The 22,896-nt window shown below is 48.3% G+C and overlaps 1 protein-coding gene across 1 annotated transcript; it reads left to right on the forward strand.

Moving 5' to 3' along the window:
* The first annotated feature begins 391 nt into the window (after nucleotides 1-391).
* On the forward strand, nucleotides 392-19,978 carry abcg1 (ATP-binding cassette, sub-family G (WHITE), member 1). The gene is made up of 15 exons (XM_040131715.1): nucleotides 392-519; nucleotides 2,626-2,872; nucleotides 9,621-9,738; nucleotides 10,195-10,327; nucleotides 11,072-11,122; nucleotides 11,221-11,366; nucleotides 12,837-12,960; nucleotides 13,870-13,984; nucleotides 14,069-14,214; nucleotides 15,055-15,156; nucleotides 15,242-15,410; nucleotides 15,676-15,776; nucleotides 18,351-18,509; nucleotides 18,602-18,720; nucleotides 19,129-19,978. The coding sequence occupies exons 1-15, from the start codon at nucleotides 457-459 to the stop codon at nucleotides 19,355-19,357; spliced, it is 2,022 nt and encodes a 673-aa protein (XP_039987649.1). The 5' UTR covers nucleotides 392-456; the 3' UTR covers nucleotides 19,358-19,978.
* Nucleotides 19,979-22,896: the final 2,918 nt, after the last annotated feature.

Raw genomic sequence — 22,896 nt, forward strand, 5'->3', positions numbered from 1 at the left:
TGACTGTAGTGGAACAGGTTGAGACTCGAAAGGCATCAGTCCTGAACCACTGACATTAGTCTCCTCCAGCTAATTATATCTCAGCTCATTAATGCTTTACTAAGTAGAAATGAACCGTTTATTGATGAAAGTCACATGTGGTCCCCGCGGCTCAGGCTCAGTCTCAGTCTCAGTCTCAGTTCAGTTCAGTGTCTCGGTCTCTCGGTCCTGTTGTCTGAGGACGAGGATTTCACACCGAATCAGGATTCTCCGAACAGCAAAGAGTCATTTTAAAACTGACTCTGGCTCAACTGCAGGTTTTTTCTTCTTCTACACAGAGGGTGGGGTCATTGTCTGGGGGGCGGGGCCAGTGGCAGGGGGCGGGGCCAGCAGTCAGTGCTGTCGTGTGTGTCCCTGAGACGGGGATCAGATGTGTGTGAGAGAGGCAGAGTGTCAGAGCGGCGCTGTCTCTCGGCCATGGCCTGTCTGATGGCCGCCTGGTCCGTCCACAACCCCTCCGTCACCAACTCCATCATCATGGTGAGTACTCTGGACACACACACACACACATTAGCCCGTGAGACATCAGAGTGGGCGTGCAGTGGAGACGCCGGGTCTGAGGACAGAGGGAGTCATAAAGGCAGATTTGTGATTAGATATTGAGCTGTATGAATAAAACTGTATCCCCAGTGGGGACACAGTTGGACACACAGTGGACAGACATAGTGGAGTTACACTTGATATAAGGTGGACAAACAGTAGACGCACAGCAGATGAAAAGCGGAGACATGCTGGAGACGCAGTGGACATTTATCAGGCCTCAGCCCCAGTTTGTCAACGTTGTATCTGATCGTTTAACCGATTTTCAGAGCAATCAAAATAAAAGCCCTTTAATCCAGGAAGTGGTTTTATTTCCTGAATCCTCAAAGACTCTTTAATGTTCTGTTTGTGCAACATGAACAAAAATAAAAATGTGTTTGATCAGTTGCTTTGGTCGACGTTGCTGATTCTCTCCAGAATTTTATATTTTCCTACAAAATAATTCCCTCAGATTTTGCTCCTGTTGTACAAAAAGAACAAAAGTCTTTTCCAGCGACTCGATAAGAAATAAAGTCACAACTCGAGAAACAAACTTCGTGGTGCAACAGACACGTGAGAGGAGCAAACTGTATCTGGGACCAGGAGACGCAGTGGACACACACTGTAGTGGACAGTGTTTACTTGGTTTCATACATGTCTGTGTTTGAAGCCGCTTTGGGTTTAGTGACGTAGCGGAGATGTGGGACGATCAGGATCAGGGGAGGACCGTGTCAGTCCTGTGGTGGGCCGACGCCGGCGAGGCCGCTGCTCCTCTGCCGGATCGCGGCAGCGGCCCGGTCGGGTCGGTATAAATTCTGCAGTCGGGATGATTTTCAGCTCGGTGACTAAGCTCCGCTCTGTCCCACGGCCACGTCCGGCAGATTAGTGTCCCATATGGGAGCTGGATGCTCACGCACCGTCCCACATACCCAACGTGCACTGAGGCAGCTGACAGCTAATCTGACAACATCTACTGCTCTACATCTGCCGGCAGACCGGTCCAACTGGCCCGCCTCAGTCCTCCTCACCAATAAGGACAATCCGGGTCCCCGTGGACATCAAAGCATGCGGGCTGTGGACAAAATAATGTAAACAGCTGTGGAAAAGCAGTAGCTGTGCCTGTCTCAGTCCGGGGACCATGTTTCACATTCTCCCCCTGTAAGGTGGACTCTGGACCAATATCCGGTGTTCACCCCCCCACCACACGCCGGAGTCAGCGGGGACACCTGAACCCCACCTGCTGATGCCGAGGGTCTCGGCCAGTCAGCGAGTCCCCGCCTCTGGAAACAGCCTGTCGATCACTGTGTCCTGGTGATCAGCTGCGTTGAACTCGTTAGAGTTTAAACTCAGCTGAGACGGCGGTGCTGTCGACGGAGGGGTCATCAAAATAGTCGCCTTTTAATTTCCTGTCAACTAATCGATTAACGACTTAAGCGATCAATTCGTCGACCTGCACTGGACGCGTGTCTCCACCAGGATGTCAGTGTGAACCAGGAGCACATGTAACCAGTCCCGTATATTATATCTTTATATTTCTGTTTCATATATGTCGTATTTGTCCAATGTTGCTGACTGAGTCTGTGAATGTAAACAAGCCAACGTTGGGTTTTATGCACAAAAGAATCTACCTGAGTCCAGAAATCCACCTAGAAACCAGAGGAAAAGGAGGCTGCAGAACTCCATTCAGAATCTTCCTGTTTTTAAGTTTCCTTCAGTATCACAGTGACCCAGCGACAGTTGTCTGAACGTCCACGGCTGCGCTGCAACAGGAGCTGTTCACAGCTGATTCGGCAGCTTTTAAGGGGACGGTTTGACTGAAGGTGAACAGATAAAGACCTAAACAGGGTTCAGGTTGTAGCCCACACTGACTCCATGGCAACACATCTCCCCTCGTAGTTACAGAACGCACACGAAGTAGGAATAAGTCGGAATAATGGTCGAAGTGAAAATCTGTAAAATGTCTTGTTGATACTACCGGTATTTTTTGACATTAGAGTGGATGGGGGGCGGGACGGGGGACAGTGTTCTAGTCCTGGTTCTCACCTCAGCTTCTGATCTAACCCTCAGAACACTAACGGGCCCCCGGACCTGATGTTGGACCCCCGGACGGTGTGCGTTTGTATGGACGAGGTGGTCAACAAGCGGCCTGCGGGCAGCCGGCAGACCCCGCTGCTGCAGGGACACCTGAAAAAGGTGGACAACCACCTGACGGAGGCCCAGAGGTTCTCCTCCTTGCCACGGAGGCCGGCGGTCAACATCGAGTTTAAAGATGTCTCCTACTCCATCAGAGAGGGACCCTGGTGGAGGAAGAAAGGTACTGACCCACATCTGATACAGAATCTAGATCCCACTGGTCTGACCAGGACTGGACATCGCGGGGCAGAGATTTAAAAGAAACAGCCCAGCAGTTTTTAACTCCTCTTGTCCTCTGTCCTGCTCAGCTTCATCAATAACATACATGTAACATCACGTGTGCTTTCTGGAAACTGCCCTCAGTCCCCGTGAGACGCTTTTATCAGGGTTTTCCTTAAGAAATCCGACTCAGTTGAGAGGAAGGTTGAGATATTTAAATCAGAGTTGACAGGCGAACCGTTACGAGCAGAAGCATCAGGGGGGAAGGAGGCAACAACACCGACGTCCTCGGGCAGATGAGTCTTTCGTTAATTATGTAGTAGACTGGGGAATTTAGACAAATGGCATAGAAACGCAACAGCTACGAATCCTGAGGTGAGTGACAGAGGGTCGTGGTGGTCTAACTAAAACCTGAGCTGCTTGGCTACTCTGACCCTGACCTGACAAAACAGAACACGGCCCCCGCCCGTTGGACGCTTCCTCCGGCACCGTGAGGTGACAAACTGAATCTAAAACCCGCGGCGCTGGTGCGTACCCGACACGAGGGGCTGACGGGAGTCCCTCCGCAGACACCTGGGGTCTCCCGCGGAAATCGCCGCCGCAAAGCTGCGTCCAGCTTCAGTCAGCCTCCCCGCGGCGACGGCGTGCGGCACATGCGTTCATAGAACTAGAGTTACATCAGGTGACTTCGGTTTCGTCTTCGTTAGACGTGTGTGTTACATGGAAACCGGGAATTCACCGAATCCACCGGCCTCAGAAACCTGAAGGACACAAACAGCTCAAGCTGACCAATGGCAGGCGGCGCTGCCTCCATTTGGTATCTCTGCTTACGAGGAGGTTGACGACCCCCCTTTGTTTTTGAGAAAATGCTAATGGATCAGAGATCAACCAGGTGAGGTCCCGATGTAACCGCTGCTGGGGGGTTGTTGTTGATTCTGAAGCAGGTGATCAGGGTGTCCTTCAGGTTACTGCCGGTCAACCAACTGCAGTCGCCTCCCCGCGCTGAAGACAAAAATAGGCCGCCTGTAAACTCCACCTGGAGCTCCGCTATTTTCACGCTGAGGTGGAAAAACCTGACGACGCAGCTTCTTCAGAGCCCGCCGACGTCGTACGCACCCCCCAGAGTGGAAAGACGTAAAGCTTCAGCTTTTCATCGACTGGCTCTTTATTAGCTTCGGTTGTCACCTGCTCACCTGATGCCGGCGTCAGCGCCGACCCGTTTAGTTACTGCCACCAACTGAAGGAGCGAGCAGGACCTTTTCACCACGTCTCTCCACCGAGCCGGAGGATCGCTCTAGTTTTTCCACTGATTTCTATCTGATTCTGTTTTAGCCTTCGAGGGCTTCAACCCTCTGGTCAGTGGTTAAACAGACACGTGACTTTATCGCTGGTGGGAAACGCACTCGCCTTCAGGCGGCTGTGGGTTTTTCTTCCACACATGAAATCATGGGTTTTTTACATGTGCTCTGCCGGTCGGGCACCGCGAGCAACAGTCTATTATTATCAGAGTCTGATTTGGGAGTCAGCGCGTTTTTCTGTGTGTGCGTGTGTGTGTGTGTGTGTGTGTGTGTGGGGATTATCAGGCTGTAATCTGTTAATCCCCGTCAGGGTCTCCTGCTGTCAATAGCTGCAGGTCAGATTAGAAGCAGGTCCGTCTCTCAGCGCCGAGAGACAATAAAACACAAACCACGGTAAAAGGAACCAGCAGCTGCCGGTGACGAGGACGCTGTCGCTCCTCAGTCTGAATAAACTCTGTCTAACCTACATGTCGCTGTTGACGCGGCAACAAACGGAGACACCAGAGGACACGGTGGCCTCGGAGCTGTCCCACCCAAAGCCGAGCACCGGCCAGATTTTCTCTCTCCCCGTCCACGCTGCTGACGGCGCGCTGGCCTCTCACCAGTATCTGAAACATTTGAGTCACATTTATACACATATGTGTCCAATATGCTTCAGAACAGGGCAAATCCTGTTTTCACCTAATTTATATCGAAAGATACTCATTAGAAATCCGTCCACCCAGTCGTTGCATCAGGACCAAATCAAACAGGTTCATGTTTCACGTCTTCGACGCGATGGCTTGCCGGCGCCGCCGTACGACCCCAGGGGGGCCGCAGGTAGAGGACGTAAATCTGGACGGGACACCTTCGCGTCGTGTTTCGGCTTGTCGGGACAAAAGAGGGACAGCTGCTGGAACAAAGAGTCCGGGCTGATTCTTTCAGCCTACGGACGTGAAATCTGACCCGAGTCCTGCTGTTGTCGTGACAAGTGTAACAGGAGCCGTATCCACCCACAAGGCCGCCCGCTGCCTGCTCGTCACGTGGCTTGTATTTCTAGAGCCCCACGCGCTTCGGTACCTATTGACCGTCCGTCGATGCTAAAACGCGTGGACGTAGCCAGATAGTTCGGTCTGGTCGCTGGCAGGAGACTGGACGGACACCATGACCTCAACTTTACTTTGCTTAAGAATATGTGAATATTAGCCGTATATGTTATTACCGACCGTGTGTTGACACTGTGAAAGTGGGACCTGCTCATACAGGTGGAAAAAAGGTCCGTGTTCACTCGGTCAACGCCTGAGGGGAGTCCGGCCCGTCTCTCCCTCCACAGACGGACTCAGAGCCCGTCCAAACTGGGCCGTGGCTGGCGCTCGCCTCCCGTCGGTGACGGTGCCGCCCGCGAACTGCCTGAATCCCGCAGCGTCACCGTTACTGTTGTTGGTCTCTGTTCAGCTGCTGTTTTGTCGTCTTAAGTCTGTAATGAGATGCTGTCAGAGTCTTTAACAGATCAGATTCCCTCCGAGCAGCAGCTGAACTCTTTGTCCCGATTCGGATTAGAAAACCAGAGTTTCACTGAGAACCATTCACACCTGCTCAGGTGTGAGGAACACTCCTCCTGATCATGTTGTTGTTCAGGTGAACAGCTTTCAGAGCTGCTGCCGCCGAGAATATCAGAGTCTCAAACACTGAAAAAGTGAAAATGATTAATTAATTATTATGTGATGAAAGGTGAGGCACAGGTTCTCGGCCCTGATGCATCGTGGGTATTCCTCGAGTGCAGCTCTAGCTGAGCGACCGAAGGCTGATGAGTGTTTTAATGAGGTCACCGCAGTGCATCGTCCCTAATCCGACTCCGGGGCTGCTACGGCTCATCGCCCAAACCTCAGGTCACTGAATGTTCCTGGCCACCGCTGAACCTGACAGTCGACACCGAGGGAGGACAGGGCCCCGCCTTCATGTCGGAGGCATCCTGAAGAACCTCCCGGGGACGGGAGCCGGCTCCGGTCTGGGATGTCCAACGTTACACTGCTGGTCAGCGCACTGGTAGAAATCACTGCCAACCTCCGGAACACTCAACACTTCACAATGAGATAAAGGCTCTGCATATTTTTGATTCAGTCAATAATATATTGTCAACAAAACCCATCTGATCCAAGTGTGCGGCAAGATACACGAACCTTTCAGAGTTTACAGGTTGCATATTTAACTCTCAGTGGAGCACAGACCTCAAAAAGACGTACGCCAGACTTCAGAGAAAAAAATTCAGAGCCGTGGTAAATGATCTGGATCTGCCCCATAATGTAGCAGGTCCTTCCCCGGTCCCTGGTCCATCCCTCCATCAAGTTCGGTACGAATCGGTTCAGCAGTTTTAATCCGGCTGACAACAAACAAACGCAGTTGGCGGAGATGACGAGGTTTTACATGCATCCTGCCCATTTTTTGTATCTTTAAATCTACAAAATTTTAACAATGAGTAAAATCACCCCAAACAGCTAAAAGTGCAACATTTTTTAAGCTGCAGCGCCACCATCAGGCCTTCAGCTGTCCCCATTTGAGTTTTGGCAAAACTGCTGATTATATCGTTCGAGAAAGTTGAGTTTAACAAGAAGAAAGAAGAAGATACTGAGTGTGAAGGTCCGTTCTCAACTCTGGTGTTAAGTGGTTCCGATGTTTTCCAAGATCTAACGCAAGTGTCAGTCTCTGCACCGCTTAGCAGCCTAGTCCGCGGTCCAGTCAAGTCCAGCTGGTCAGGTTTGTCCGAGGTTTACGCGTTGGGTAGCGAGAATGAAAACCTTCCCCGGTGTCTCTGATCACCGAGGCAAACTAATACCGAGGGGGGGGGGTTCAGCGAGTTAAAGGGATCTCGCCTCCTGCTAGAACGTGGTCAGCGTCTGACCGAGAACCACGGCACAGGTCCAACCCTCGTTGCCTGTGGTGGCTCCCGCCCCGACAACACCGCTCCCGCGCCTGGGGGGGATAGATCACCATACCCGGCGTATTAGAGAACAGTTACCGCAAAGTAGTTTGACGTAGCCCCGGACCACGGACGGGACAGGTCCCGGAAGATGAAAAGGATTCTGCCTTTGCTTCTTAGGATTATTCAGCACAGCAGCCAGAGTACAAACTCTTACAATACAAAAAAAGATTAAACGTGAATGACAAAGAGAAAAAACTAAAAACGAATAAATCCCCGTTAAAGGAGTCAATTCCTCGTTGAACCAAGGGCCTGGTTCTTCCTAAAAAGCCTCCGAGCTACGATGTTCCCTCCTTCGTTCAGTCCTCTTCAGTCTTCGCTCTGGGGTCTAACTAAACTCTACCCATCCAGACACTAAAAAACAAGCCCGGAGGCTTATGAGACAAAAACAAAAGTTTTCAGCTGCTTCTCAAGGTCTTCATCAGTCCCCATATTCCACCTGTTACTGAGTGACGTCAGGTCCACACGGTTGTCAAGTGAGGACAAGTTTCTGTTTGTTTCCTCAGTAAATCTTAAATAGTTAAAGTATCTGTCTCAGAACTGACACTACAGGTGTCCAGATGAGTGATTTACAGGTCAGTAAGTCTTAAGGCCGGATGTGGCTCCGCTGCTCGAGCAGGGTGTCCACCGAGCGCAGTGGCGGCGGTTCAATCCCCGGCTACTCCTGTCCCCGGGCGAGACACTGAACCCGAGGTCGCTTGGGCTAAAAACTTAGGTGTTTTACGCGTTAACGGAAATGTTGGGCAAACTTGCTAATTCATTTCAGTATGTGGGTCGGTTTCCTTTTCTTTTCTCTCACTCTGACCCAGACTCAATGAACCGTGTCTGATGCAATGTGCTGGAAATGAACCGTCAAAATTCAGCCCAACGCAGACACAGCATCTGAAATATCGCAGGTTTTTTGGTCCTGCGTTACTGCAGTGTCACGTGTTTTACTGCAGTGTCACGGGTTTTACTGCAGGACAGCGTGTTTTACTGCCGTAGAGGTTACTGTCGGTCAGAAAGGATTAAATCCGATTCAGCCAGATCAAATCTGATAATCTTATTAAAGCGCGTTCGGCCGCCATCAGCAGATAAACACTGCAGCGGTTACTGCAGGTTATCTTCATCGTCGTCCTCCACCTCTGCGGTTTCCACGGTAACCCCATTTCTATAATTAATGGCGGTAATGACGCAGTGACGTTTTCTGTGGTTAGATTCTTCCACTGAGGCGACGGACGGACGCTTCAGTCCGTTTCTCACCTGTCTGACAGGTTTGTTTAGTGTTTGAGCTGCAGCACAGGATCATCGGGGTCCAGAGGAAGGGACAGGAACAGCGACAGGTGCCGGTTAGATTCAGAACAATGACCGGTGTGAAGGTGAAAAAATAATGAACCTTGCATCTTCACAGTCTCTGAAACTTCACAGTAAAATGTCTCTTTTCGTTGATATTTAGGGAAACGTAGTAAACCACCAACCAGACGTCTGTGCAGCTTCTTGTTTTCTTCAAATGACAACACACACACTTGTCAAGACGTAGTGTGTGTGTTTAACAGCGGGTCACATTTACACAAAACAATCAACACAATGACCTGATTCCCTCAGGACGTTTATTTATCCTGTATGATCGTCATATAAAGACGCGATACCTGGTGTCTGACAGACTCTGAGGCAGCTGTGACCAGATCTCAGTGTTTCCTAACGTCTCCGTCGCCGGCTCCAACTCCTCCTGCGGACTCTCGTCAGCGGAGGCTGCTGGAGGAACAGACGAGGAACCGCAACACGGTGAAACACGGGCTGGAACAATAGAAAATATGTGGAACGAACACTGGACACGAATAAAGACTGAAACATGTTCTTATACGCTCCCTGACAGCTACAGCTGTTATAAAGTAGCTGTAACATGTTTATACACTGACTGTATAGGATAAATAGGAGGATTTAAAGTAAAGCTACTGATTAAGATGACAATTATTTTCTGGATTAATCGATGGATTGTTTAATTCATAAAATCAGAGAAAATACTGAAATGTACCCGTTAACATTTGCCAGAGTCCAAGGGGACATGTCCAAAACCCAAAGACTCTCAGTTACCTGACACTGGAGAAACAAATATTCAATGATTAGAATAGTTGCCAGTGAATTTTCTGTTGATCAGCTAATCGATTAATTGACCACAGACCACCTGCCGAGCTTTATGGTCTGAGGTTTCATGATAAGGGTCTATAGCGTGTCTCCTTTTGGTCTGATACTCTGTTCAAACTTTGTGCAGAGAGGCGGCAACTCATAAAACACGCAAACACATGATCTACAGCACATCAGTGAGAGTTCGTGTGAATGTGAGCAGATCAAAGCGAAACCAGACTGGCAGAAAAACCCCCAAGCTGATCTGAAATCTGACTCGTGGACCTGCGGACAAAGGCCTGTTCTCAGACCGGCTGGGAACCCGCAGACTGATTGTTTCTTTCCCGTCTCAGGTTACAAAACTCTGCTCAAAGGGATCTCTGGGAAATTCACCAGCGGGGACCTGGTGGCTATCATGGGGCCCTCAGGAGCCGGAAAGTCCACCCTCATGAATATCCTGGCCGGGTACAGGTGAGGTCTCTTGGTCTGCGGGAGGGACAGTGGTGGGGACTAAAGTAGCAGCTATGGCCTGATTTTAAAGCCTCATCTTAAGGAAAATGGGGCGTGAAGTGTGAAAATGTCAGCGTTTCCGTCTGCTTTCATCAAATTTGAATATTCTGAGATGGCGTCGTTAGAAAAGCGCCTCCTGGACTCTGACTCAGTCTTTATGTTTCAGAGACCAACACGTTTTATTCCTACAGCCCAGAATCACAAGTTCGTCTCAGAGTTCTGCAGAGTCAGTAGATCAGATAAGATCCTCAGAGCCGCAGTTAAGATCAAGGAAAAACCATAGAAACCTCAGGAAGATGAGCAGAGGATGGATCCGTCTTCCAGGACGGACCAGCTGGACCAGGATCCTGTATCTGTTGTCAGGTCCTGTCTCAGTGATCCGGTCCTGTATCCGTGTGTTTCTGTGTTTCTAAACAGGGAGACGGGGATGAAGGGGGAGATCCTGATCAACGGTCAGCCCAGAGACCTGCGCTCCTTCAGGAAGGTTTCCTGTTACATCATGCAGGACGACATGCTGCTGCCTCACCTCACCGTGCAGGAGGCCATGATGGTACAAACCAGAGGTGGACTCTGTAGGGGGACGTAAACTGAGATCTAGACTCTGATCCGCCGTCACTGACTGGTCAAGGGCTGTGTGACTCTATAATCCATAATCTGTAAAATACGATACCTCGGAGGGAAGTTTATTAGAACAGCAGTTCAAAGAGTCACCAGATGCTTCGAGACCAGATATGAAAGAAAGACAAGGTGACGTAAAAAGATGAAATCACCAGGATCTGGAAACAGTGAAATAGAACTTTAGAAAGAAGTGAAGTGACAGCGGATTTGACTTTCTTCTTCCACCGAGCCTGAATTTTTTCTAGAGCTGCAGGCAAACACACGTGTCAGAGAACTCAGGTTATACCGTGGGGTTACTCAAAGTGGACCCACACCTTCCGGCCAATCACACTTGAGGATTTGCAGTTGCCATTGTAAAAATATGGTATCCGCTGGATGATGGTGGTTCAGTTAGCACCAGCTGGTCCACCAGAGTCCACTCAGGTCTCTGCATTGACTCGTGCTTCCTCTAACACTCACCTCACTTGCAGGTGTAGTCTAGTGTAGGACTTGGGCAGTTTTGTACCAGAGAAGACAGAAGACTCGAGTCTAGTTCTGTCTAGTTTTGTGTAACTGAGCCTGTGAAGGTTTACGCAGCCTGATTTACTGAAGTCTGCTATAGATTTCAGTCCAGTTCAGGCTCTGCGATCCAGTCCTGTGTCAGATGCTGCAGTGTTACGTCTTCTTGTTTCTGCAGGTATCAGCCAACCTGAAGCTGCAGGAGAAGGTGGAGGCTCGCAGAGAGATGGTGAGTTCTGACCCCTGGCCAATTCCTGGTTCTGTCGTTGATCTCAGAGGTTAAACGGCAGGTCTGTGCTCTGGTCCCTGGTCTCTGTGTGCCTTCAGGTCCGCGAGATCCTGATGGCCCTGGGTTTACTGGACTGTGCTAAAACCAGGACGTGTCACCTGTCGGGGGGCCAGAGGAAGAGACTGGCCATCGCTCTGGAGCTCGTCAATAATCCACCGGTCATGTTCTTCGACGAGCCCACCAGGTCAGAACAATAACACGGCAGCAGAACGCCGCTGGTTCGTGGACTGTAGCAGAGGGTAAACCTCAGGGTACAGGGTCGAGGCGGCTGCCCGTCTTGGTGGGTTCATTTTGGTGCCTGGTTTTGATCTAGTTTTAGTCCTCTGACCAAAATATTTACTGGTTTTAGCCAAATGTTTGTTGTTTTATCCAACAAACACTGAAGTCATTACAGTCTAGTTTTCCTCAGTGATACTATAGTCTCATGATCTTCTCATCGTTCGTTTAGAAAGAAAACTGTCGAACGTTCCGTCAGTCTGTTGTTTCAAGGTTTGCTTTTTAATTCGTTTCAGTCTTGTTTTTCCGTTTTTCTGTTGCCAGTGAACATTTTTTGTCATAGTTTTTGTTGATGAATTTAGAGAGCCCTGGTCGACCCTTCTAGGGGGCCTAACGGGGCCCAAAGGGGGCCCCTGGGCCGTGGCACTCCAGGCTCACTCTTCTGTAGTTTACAGTGTAATGTAGTATATAGCATATAAATACATCTGGCTGAGTTTTGGGGGAATGTGTATAAAATTGTGCAGACATAATAAACAGGGAGTCTGTGATCTTGCAAGTGAGACCTTGACCTTGGAAACAACAGTTTGACAAAAGAATTTCAACTCAAGATCCATTGAGTAGCATGTTCCAGGGCTTTCAGCTGCATAAGATGTTCTTCATAAGCTGATGGAGTTTTGTTAAAAGTGCTCAGAAAAATGTAAAACGACTTTGTTAGTTGGTTTATCGTTTTATTTTGACAAAGGTCCGAAGTAAAGTCCAGTGACAACTGAGCAAACTCCACACGCTGATGATGAAGACCATGTTAGAGTTTTGGGTTTGAGTGTTTCAACATCGTGCAGCTTCAGTGAAGAGCTGGAAAACGCTGGTACCGAATATTCTGTAAATGATACGTCAGCGTGGATTCACGTGACACTTAAGGGCAAACGAAAAACTGGATGCTAAGGGGTTACGCAGGACCAGGACCTGTGCAGCTGGTAGAGGACTGACAGGGCTGCTCTTCCTGATGGCTCTGGTATTGGTTTTTTCTCTTAGATGGGTTTTGGGGGAGTTTTTTCTCATCTGAATCAAGGGTCTAAGGATAGAGGGTGTATATGTTGTACAGATTGTAAAACCTTCTGTGACTTGAAAGTAAAATGAAATGTCTCTGACTTGGCTGAGCTCCGTCCTGAGCCACCTGTCCTCACGCAGAACAGGTGTGTCCTGGATCTGAACCGGCTTATGGTTCAAGCCAGGATGTGGGGTTGACGTGTGCAACGCGTAATCTGGAAACTTCGAAAACTTGATCAGAAATGATTCTGTTTACACAGATCTCCCTTCGGTCTCAGTCAATTTTCCAAAAGCCAGTGTGAGAAAAATTGTAGCAGTGAAAACAACAACAGCAACAACGCAACCCAAACACCGACTGTCTTCCCTGTCTCTCTGTCCCCTGGCGTCTCAGTGGGTTGGACAGCTCGTCCTGTTTCCAGGTGGTGTCTCTGTTGAAAGCTCTGGCTCAGGGAGGACGAACCGTCATCTGCACCATCCACCAACCCAGCGCCAAACTGTTCGAACTCTTCGACAAGGTGATCGGTCTCAAATAGACACAACACGCACACACAACTACATCTGTGTTGTAGTTCAATTAGAGACGCTGCAGGACCACCTCGCTACACTACAGTACAAACTCACTCGGGTCCCAGATCCAAGCCCTGAACCGTAAATATCAAGTCCTGAGTCATCAGGATCCATAATATCAGACCAAGGTTCAGTTGAATTCTTGCTTCCTTTACAGAACAGCAACACCTGGGATCACATCCTGCCACATCTCCTCGTTAATCTCAACATCAAAGTCTCTTTGCCAATTAATCTCAGCTTTAAGAATGTTTTTCATGAAACTCTGGCGCAGAACAGAATAAGCCAGGAGAGTTTAGTCCGCCGAGGCCAGTGTCAGACAACACACGCCAGACTTCAGAGGAAAAAAATTCAGATTCGTAGCAAGGGATCCGGATCCGTCCGGGTTCTCCCCTGGCCCGGGTCCCCTCCCTCCACCAGGTTCAGTGAAAATCGGCTCAGTAGTTTTTTGTGTGATCCTGCTGACAAACAAACCATCAGACACGGGTGGAAACAGAACCTGCTCGGCGGAGGTGATAAAACTGTAAAATACGGTGCATGTCATAGGAAAATGAGCAAAGTGATGCACTTCACAAACGACACACACACTCAAAGAGAGAAGCAACAAACAGAGCATTTGTTAAGGAAGAAAAGACGAAAGAAAAACGTAAATATCATTGAAATTAACAGTAAATAAAATTATGATAAATACTGTGGATGACGTTCTCAGGGAAAAGGAAGTTTGAGACCTGGAGCGAGGAGGAGTGAATGTGGGAGGATCCGCAGACCACATCGATCTGTTTGGAACCGCATCCGAAAGTGTTCATCAGTTTTAGCTTATTACACGTGATGAACGTGACCTTTGTTTGTGTCTGTTCCAGCTCTATGTTCTGAGTCAGGGCCAGTGTATCTACAGGGGGAAGGTCTCCAGTCTGGTTCCCTACCTGAGAGACCTCGGACTCAACTGTCCCACCTACCACAACCCCGCTGACTTCGGTAAGAACCACCCGGCTGAACCCCTCCACTCACGCTGATTTGCCTCCACTGCCGCCGACTCACTAACGGGCCTCTGCTCCACAGTGATGGAGGTGGCGTCTGGAGAGTACGGGGATCAGACCGTCGGACTGGTGAAGGCTGTTCAGGACAGGAAGTGTGAGAAGGACTACCAGACTGAGCTGAACGGAGACACGAACCACCACCCGTTCCTGTGGCAGCGCACAGAGGAGGTGAAAAACAAACACGCCCCGACGGTCTGAGAGATCTACAGGTGTCAGATTCACCAAAACGTTATCAGCTCACATTTTAAACTGCGCCACGGTCCTTCCCAAAATAAAGGTTGTGAGAAACACGGCTGCTCGTTGCCAAATCACTGTGGTTAAAGCTGGGACGTAGCGTTTGAATGTGATTTTATCAGCTTTAAAGTTACTCTGACAACAAAAGGTCTGCGTTGAGCAACGAGGACGTCGCGTGAAGCTGGTTCGGTCTGTGTGTCGTTTTCAATCCAGCCTTTAAAATCAGACACCGAGACATTGTCCAGATGCTTCGCTGTTTAAGGTGTGAGCTCTCACTGCAGAGTTGATACTGAGACACATCTGCCTGTATTCTCTCTGGGTGCATTAGACCACTGTAGACTGTCCTGATTTTTGACAGATTTTTCACGCCTGTCTGTTTTATTTCATTTTCTCCACTTAGTATCCAGAAAACTGACTTGAATCACGACTGTAAATCAATATTAAATGACATATTCTCTGACAGAGGCTTTAATCTGTACAGCTCATTCATACTTTCAACAAAAAGTGTCAATTACAACTGGGAATTTTGTTTTACCCTGAAAGCTCTAATACACCCAGCTTGAAATATTGAGACCAAAAGATCTTTGTCTATTCAGATCCAACTTTTTCCTCGATATAAGTAAATATCCTCGTTTTTTAGATCTTAGCAGCGTTTTCAAAACATGATCTTTCTGAACCTTTGCTTACACTGGAAGTGGTTTTGTATAGATATGAATGCAGCATACAAGTGTCCGCATCTTCATCGTCACACACCAGTGTGTCCTTCTCTCCCAGGAGTGTTCGTCGTCTGAAGGTTGTCACAGTTTCTCAGCCAGTTGCATGACCCAGTTCTCCATCCTGTTCAGGAGGACGTTCCTCAGCATCCTCCGAGACTCGGTGAGAATACACAGCAGCACCTGGTGGACACTTACAGTCACTGCGGTGACGGTTGTAGTGAGGACTGTTGTCATTGGTCGAGCAGGTGCTGACTCACCTGAGGATCTCGTCTCACATCGGGATCGGCGTTCTGATTGGTCTGCTGTACCTGGGAATCGGGAACGAGGCCAAGAAGGTTCTGAGTAACTCGGGGTTCCTGTTCTTCTCCATGTTGTTCCTGATGTTCGCTGCGCTGATGCCCACAGTGCTCACATGTGAGTCCGCCATGTTTTATACGCAGCCTGGTTTCTATGAAGCATCTCCAGCCTTGACACCAGAAAAACGATTTAAAGTGGTTTTCATTTCTCCTCTCGTTTCCCCAACATCAGACCGTCTCTGTCTTTCACCAGGTTCCGTCGGGCGTGAGATCCATAAACTGGCAGGTTTACTGGATTTGCTCTCCGCTGTTTATCTGTGTTAGGAGCTGTTTGATTTGGTATTTTTGCCTTTTAAATGACAGGTTGCCTGTTTGTGTTTCAGTTCCTCTGGAGATGGGAGTTTTTCTGAGGGAACACCTGAACTACTGGTACAGTCTGAAGGCTTACTACCTGGCCAAAACCATGGCCGACGTCCCCTTTCAGGTAACCTTATTCTGCCTAACGGTTCAGAAACGCTCGTGGTCAGGATTATTTTGGAAACAGGCAGTTTCCCGCCGCTCCTCCGTAAACGCTCCAGTATATGAGGGAATCCTTTAAGAATACTCGTCACTTTTCAAAATCAAGTTTACAAAATGCTTCGCAGACATAAAACCAAAACGTTTCAGAAAAGTCGAGTTCATTCTGGTGTGTTTCGCCTCCTGTTGCGGATTAGTCTGCTTTCAATCTGTTAGTTTATCGCAGTATTTGAATAATGTTCCAACAGGTTTTCTGTTCATACATTTACAGATTTGCGTTCAGGCTGAAAACTCTCAGTTTGAGCTGTTTGTTTTCACGAACTGACTCAGTCAGACTCAGAAACCGGCTCCCCTCTCCGTGCGTCCTCTGCCTCCGTGAAGCTGAGTTCCCCAGATTCAGGAGAAACTTGGTCTTGTCGTTGAATTTGAGACATTTTGTCATGTGGATGTCCTCACTTTTTTTTCTTTGGCGTTTTGCCTTTATGAGATATGTCAAGGTGAAGATACAGACAGGAAACACAGTGTCTGGGGTGTCGAGAACCAGGACACACCTGCAGGCAGACGATCACAAACCTGGGCACTGTCCTGATCAACCAGGCTTTTCATTTTCCACGTAAACGCCGAGAAATACAGGATAAGGCTCAAAACCAGGACACTAATGCACAAACGCTGTCGTGGTGACAGAGAGGAGGAAAAATGACATGCAACAAAGATCCACATGTGAAATCGAATCGGGGATGTTTGATCTCGTGATATGCGTCCTGAAATTCCCCTGACGTGGAGTCCGAAAAACCTCTTGAATCAGACAGAGGGACGTTTTATAATTTGACCACCACGGAAACAGGGAAGCCTTTTCTACTCAGTCTCGTTACATTAGTCCGCGGCAGATCTCCAGATGACGAACATTCAACAAAAATTCAACAAAGTCAGTTTATTTATAGAACAAATATAAACACAGACATAAATAAGAGGATATAAGTAAATGAATCAAAGAAAAGCACATCTGGATAAAACCCTAATGGAGCAGTTTATGGCCGACAGCTGAAAACGCTCGATCACCTTTGGATTTTAACGGGGCTGGGTGGAACGGAGAGCAGTGATTGGTCAGCAGGTCTGAGGGGTCTGGAGCTGGTCTATGCAGAGCTTCAAAAAAGAATAAAAGCATTTTAAAAAACCAGTGAAAAGAGGCCAGTACACCAGTACAGGTGACGCAGCTGCAGGTGAGATGAGGCTGACTCACTGTCGAATCCAAATCCACTTCTGCTGATCCAGGACATAGTGAAATGACCAGAACAACTATACTTAATAAACAGTATGAGACCAATGTCAGCCGAACTGCATAGACCAGGACTCTGGCTCCTACTGATAGTGTTCCTGAGGGTGTACTGAGCTCTACTGATCTCTGCTGAACTCTGCTGAACTCTGCTGAGCTCTGCTGCATTCTACTGAGCTCTATTGATCTCTACTGAGCTCTACTGAACTCTGCTGAACTCTACTGAGCTTTCCTGAGCTCTGCTGAGCTCTACTGAGCTCTGATGAACTCTGCTGAGCTCTACTGATTTCTACTGATCTCTGCTAAACTCTGCTGAGCTCTACTGATTTCTAGTGATCTCTACTGATCTCTGCTGTGCTCTGCTGATCTCTACTGAGCTCTACTGAGCTCTACTGAACTCTGCTGAGCTCTGCTGAACTCTGCTGAGCTTTCCTGAGCTCTACTGAGCTCTGCTGAACTCTGCTGAGCTCTACTGATTTCTAGTGATCTCTGCTGTGCTCTGCTGATCTCTTCTGAACTCTACTGAGCTCTGCTGAACTCTGCTGAGCTCTACTGATTTCTACTGATCTCTGCTGAACTCTGCTGAGCTTTCCTGAGCTCTACTGAACTCTGCTGAGCTCTACTGATTTCTACTGAGCTCTACTGATCTCTGCTGAGCTCTGCTGAACTCTGCTGATCTCTACTGAGCTCTAGTGAACTCTACTGAACTCTGCTGAGCTCTACTTTACAATGGAATAACTAATCTATGGTAACACTGTAGATTCTTCTTCACTGCGAGCTTCATGAACAGCCCACTGTAAATGTCACTAGAATGTCCCCCTTTCTTTTGACTTTATTTCTAATGTGTTTATTTACATGTACAGTGTCCCTGCTGTTCGTCCTCACCGTTGTCCTGGATGGTTTTTAACAGTGTGGTGAAGCCAAAGACAACAAAGTTCCTAAAGTTTTGCACCTGTAGACTTTAATTCTGTAATTCTCTAATTCTCTAATTCTAGGTTTCGAAAGAAAAGGTTCGCTTAGGTTCAGAAACTCAAATGTACAGACTCTCTCCAAATCTAAATGGAAATCAGTTTCCTGTTCCAAGAGTGTTTTCTCCGCTCACAGTTTGTGAAAAGAAGCTGGAAGCCGAACGTATAAACTTGAGTTTGAGTTCACCGAATGTTCAGACTTGAAACACGAAGAGTTCGAGCACAGACCTGAAGCGTTTACAGGTAAGAACGGCTTGTGATACTTCATCCTGTCCTGTACCCTGTATCCTCTGTTGTACAGGTGGTATTCCCGGCGGTGTACTGCAGTATTGTGTACTGGATGACGGCTCAGCCTCCGGACGCCGGCCGGTTCTTCCTATTCCTGTCTCTGGGGGTCCTGACCTCTCTGGTCGCTCAGAGCCTGGGTCTGCTGATCGGAGCCGCCTCTACCTCCCTGCAGGCCAGTTTATCTTTGTCTTCGCTCAGCTGTGTGACCTCGCAGACGGGAGTGTTTACCTGCTGACTCCACTCAGGTGTGTTTGTTTCCCGCAGGTGGCGACGTTCGTCGGTCCGGTCACAGCGATCCCGGTTCTGCTGTTCTCCGGGTTCTTCGTCAGTTTCGACACCATCCCCTGGTACCTGCAGTGGATGTCCTACATCTCCTACGTCAGGTGTCACTCAGTCTGTTTCTCTTTGGTTTTATCCAGAGCTGCTGTTACAACAAACACAACAGCAAACACTTTTTATACTGACTTAGAGTGGACCAGGTGGACCAGGTGGACCAGGTGGACCAGGCATGGACTGGCAGGTGGACCAGGCATGGACTGGCCAACACCTGCCTAACGAGGCTGACAAAACAAAAATTCAAATGTTACATGAAATTATTTTCTCTATCATTCTTTGAAACAGAGAGCAAGGTCGTGTCCTGGGCAGGTTTATAGAAAATGTACTGAACTGGTCTGGTTTTTCATCACAGTATTTCTGGTTAACCTAAATGTCCAGGGCCCCAGACCCTCATCTTTCCCCTCAGGTGACCGCATTCTAAACGCGTTTCCTCTTCCTCCTCCGTTGTGTTTCAGATACGGTTTTGAGGGCGTCATCTTGTCCATCTACGGCCTGGATCGAGAGGATCTTCACTGTGACGAGGACGACACCTGTCACTTCCAGAAGTCTGAGGCCATCCTGAAGGAGCTGGACATGCTGGACGCCAAACTCTACCTGGACTTCATCGTGCTCGCCGTCTTTTTCTTTTCGCTGAGGCTCATCGCTTACTTTGTCATGCGGTACAAGATCAGCGCTGAGAGGTAGACCGGGACCAGGACTAGCAGGAGGACAGTGATGGAGAGTCACAGAGCGTCCCGCGTTTAGGCCAAAAGCCTTTAGGCCAATGTTAGCGTGTAGTCGTGGAGTTGTCTACATGTGAACACTGAATCTGATTTGGCTCGCTGTTTAAAAAAGGACACGAAGAAGAGACGATGTGAGCAGACACGATGGAGCAGCAGAGTCCAGTTCAGTCTTGAGGGGGGTGTCAGAGGTCTGCAGATGTAGATTTGATTCGGTTGAAGGCGTCAGTCATGAGAGGACGAGCTGAGGACATTCATGTCCTGCAGGAATAGGAGCTGGCCTCCTGACTCCTGAAGCTTTCACTGTGCCACAACCTGAAGGACCACAACAAACCGTCTGACAGGACTGGAGAAGACCTGATGTTTGTGTCCAGCTATCAGAATAAAACCTGCTCCAGTGGACAGACTCCGTTTGTTAAAATCTGGCTCTGGACGCTCATGATCAGTATGTTTTTAAAGATTCTGAGTCTCAGACAGAGACGACATTTATGTTACTTTAGTTCATTGTTGTGGTCGGGGTCAAAGGCGAAAGCAGGACGAGGACAGACCCAGACTGACTCTGTATCTAACACCGGTTATGAATAAAGACGTTTCACCTCTCGAATAAAGAGCTCCGATTTCTTTAACCGAGCACGGGACGAATCACAAAAGAATACAAAACCAGACCTGCTCCAGAACCAGAGCGGCCTGAAAGAAAATCTGCAGGTGTCTGATAGTTTATCCATTCTCACAGTCTCACCAGCCGTTCAGCGAGGAATCCATTCAAATTAGACAGCAAAAAGGCAGATAAAGTATAAGAATATGTCAGTTTCAGGCCATAGTCACAAGTTAAAAAGAAAAAAGGAGACTGGAAATGAAAATGATCGATTAATATTGTGAAACGGCAAAAATGAAAAGCGAAATTTAAAACCCGATGACGGAAAATGCAAAAGCTCAGTTTGAAAGGTGTAATTCAAAAGGAAAATGAGAAGATATGTAAGAAAATGTGAAGGTGAAGGAGACGTAAGAGTTGGTGGAGTCATTTCATTGGTAGATTTCATCAGCTCTAGAAAAAGTCACAGTGAAAAACATTTATTAACCTCGATTTCTTTAGAACAGGAAAAGTCTGAAAACACAGCACACCTTCCTCTTCCTGGTTCTACCGTCACTGCTCCTTATACTGGTTTCTGTGGGGGACGAGAACTGGACAGGGTGAGTGGCCTCATGACGTCATCACAGGTGTGTGTTTGTGTGGGGGTCAGGTCTCAGGTCTCAGGTCTCAGGTCTCAGGTCTCAGGTCTCAGGTCTCAGAAAAGGAGAGTTTGATGGAAACAAGACAAACATGCAGGAGAGAAAAAATGGGACACGCTGGAATCAGAGGAAATGAATTAAACTCACAGCAGAAGAAGAGTGATGAAACAGGAAGTGACTGGTAGGAAGCAGGACACAGAGGAAGAGAAGAAGAAGCTCGAGATTCAGATGAAATGAAAGTTTAACTTTCGTGATGTTTTCTACAGATCTGACAAGAACATGCAACACTTTCCCGCTCCTGATCATCTCGATCTTATTGAATTACAATCAATTTTATTGATCACCGTCAATGTTGTCAGTTTAGATTTAGGGTCGATACGCACCAGCAGGTGGCGCTAGTACAGCGGCTGGTTATTTAAAAAAAAACATCAAGAAGAGGAGGAAGGTTTGACATTTTAGCGGATGCCACTGTAACAATCATTTGTTTCCGGTCAGTTTATTGATCACTGAAAATATTCCCGTTCACATAATCAATCACATCCAGCTCGAGCTCATCACGATTTAAAGGCCGACGACATCAGAACCGCCCGGGCAGGTAAGACCTGGTCACAGTTCGGCCCGACGTGTGTCACCTGTCACCGGAGGCGCGTCAGCCCGTGGGTTTCACCTGCTCCGCGTCCTTGATCTGACTGATCACCGATAAGACCCGATCCGTGGTCTGAGGGTCCCCAGACTCAGATCCGAGTTTTCATCAGAAGCAAAGTGTCGCAACCTGAGCAGCAGTGACATCACAAGACAGCCACGCAACACCTGGTGATAATGGAAACACACTAGTACAGATGGACCCATCACCACACGCTGTCTAAACACGCCAGCACATCTGGCACATCTGGCCTGATGCGCGTCGTCATTAGTCATGAAGCCTTTTTGTTTGTAGTCGGACAGAAACGTTTCCGCTGGGGTTTTGTGAAAATTACGATCGACACAACGAGCACGTTCGCTCCTACAGATCAGGAGGTGAAGGTCGGTGGTTCGATCCCCGGTTCCTCCTCCTTGGGCAGGGTACTGAGCCCTGAGTCGGGCCATCAGTATGCGTGAGTGTGTGGCGTGAAGCTCTTTGTGCGGCCGACGAGACCTGAAGGTCTGTAGAAGCGTTGAGTTAACGAACCATGGCTGAGTTTCCTGTGCTTTACAGTGAGGACTGTGCCACGGTCTTCGGGAACAATTGTACGTCGTCAGTCAACAGTCATTAGTGAAGCAGCGTATCTTTAAAGCGGGAAGCTTTAAATATGTCGGTGATGCTACGACGTTAGTTATCGTATCACTGACGTAAAGAGGCTCTTTCATGCTTGGGTCTGCGCCGGTTCGTCAGACGACATGAAGCCAACAGCTGCAGGCCATAAAAGAGTCTCTCATTTCCTTCACAGTGTTTTAGTTCGACGATACGATGACGCGCCGTTCAGTTTTGATCAACCCTGTTGTTTTTACAGCTCAGACTTTTACTGGTGTTGGAGCCTTTTGCCTGCATTTCTCTGGACCTCTGGACCTGACATTGTGTAAAGTTCAATTGTCTCCGTTACACATGTGAACTCATCAGTTTCTTCTGCATCATTTCGTCAGGTAAACTCTGCTCACCCGAGTCAACGTGGAACCAACACCCGAAGCTTCAGGATCTCAGGAGAGCTCCCGAATCGTTTATGGAAAATTTAAATCCTCTGAACACTGGACGTGGAGGACCCGGACCCGGACCCAGACTGGGACCCGGAACGACCTGACTAGTAGTTACAACTCTACAGTAAAAGAGCTGCGGTCTGAGTCTGAGCAGTGAGACGCATTCATCAGCCACTTCCTCCTACTTAGAGCCAACACTCAGCTGATCACGTGATTGATCAGAGAAGCAATAACCAATCAGAGAAGTTGTTTCATTGCGTGAAACCTTTAAATCCGCAGGAGAAAAACAACAACAGTCTGATTTCTTTATAACGTGTGAATATAGAAACAGGGATGAGGCGCTCTGCCGCCGGTGGACGAGGTTCCTCAGAGAAACCAGATCACGAGGAGAGTTTAGCTCCACGCTGACGAGAGCAGACAGAGGAGACGATCAGAGACTGTTCAGAGACTCTCTGTGCTGCAGTCCTGGAGGATCTGGTCCAGCTCTCTGACATTTCACAGACTTTTGAAGCCAAATAGATTTTAATCTGCAGGATTTTTACTTTTATCTAAGTTCAAAATTGCCCCAGTGTTTGAGTGAAGAATCGGCTCTGTTGGCACTTC

Source organism: Xiphias gladius, chromosome 7 (assembly GCF_016859285.1).
Source record: "Xiphias gladius isolate SHS-SW01 ecotype Sanya breed wild chromosome 7, ASM1685928v1, whole genome shotgun sequence".
Taxonomy (NCBI): Eukaryota; Metazoa; Chordata; class Actinopteri; order Istiophoriformes; family Xiphiidae; genus Xiphias; species Xiphias gladius.

Bases quoted from the DNA above. Each gene is read 5' to 3' on its own strand.
- abcg1 (XM_040131715.1), top strand. From the start codon at position 457: ATGGCCTGTCTGATGGCCGCCTGGTCCGTCCACAACCCCTCCGTCACC. The intron at 11,367-12,836 runs GTCAGAACAATA...CTGGCGTCTCAG, and splicing joins TTCTTCGACGAGCCCACCAG to TGGGTTGGACAGCTCGTCCT. The intron at 15,777-18,350 runs GTAACCTTATTC...TCTGTTGTACAG, and splicing joins TGGCCGACGTCCCCTTTCAG to GTGGTATTCCCGGCGGTGTA.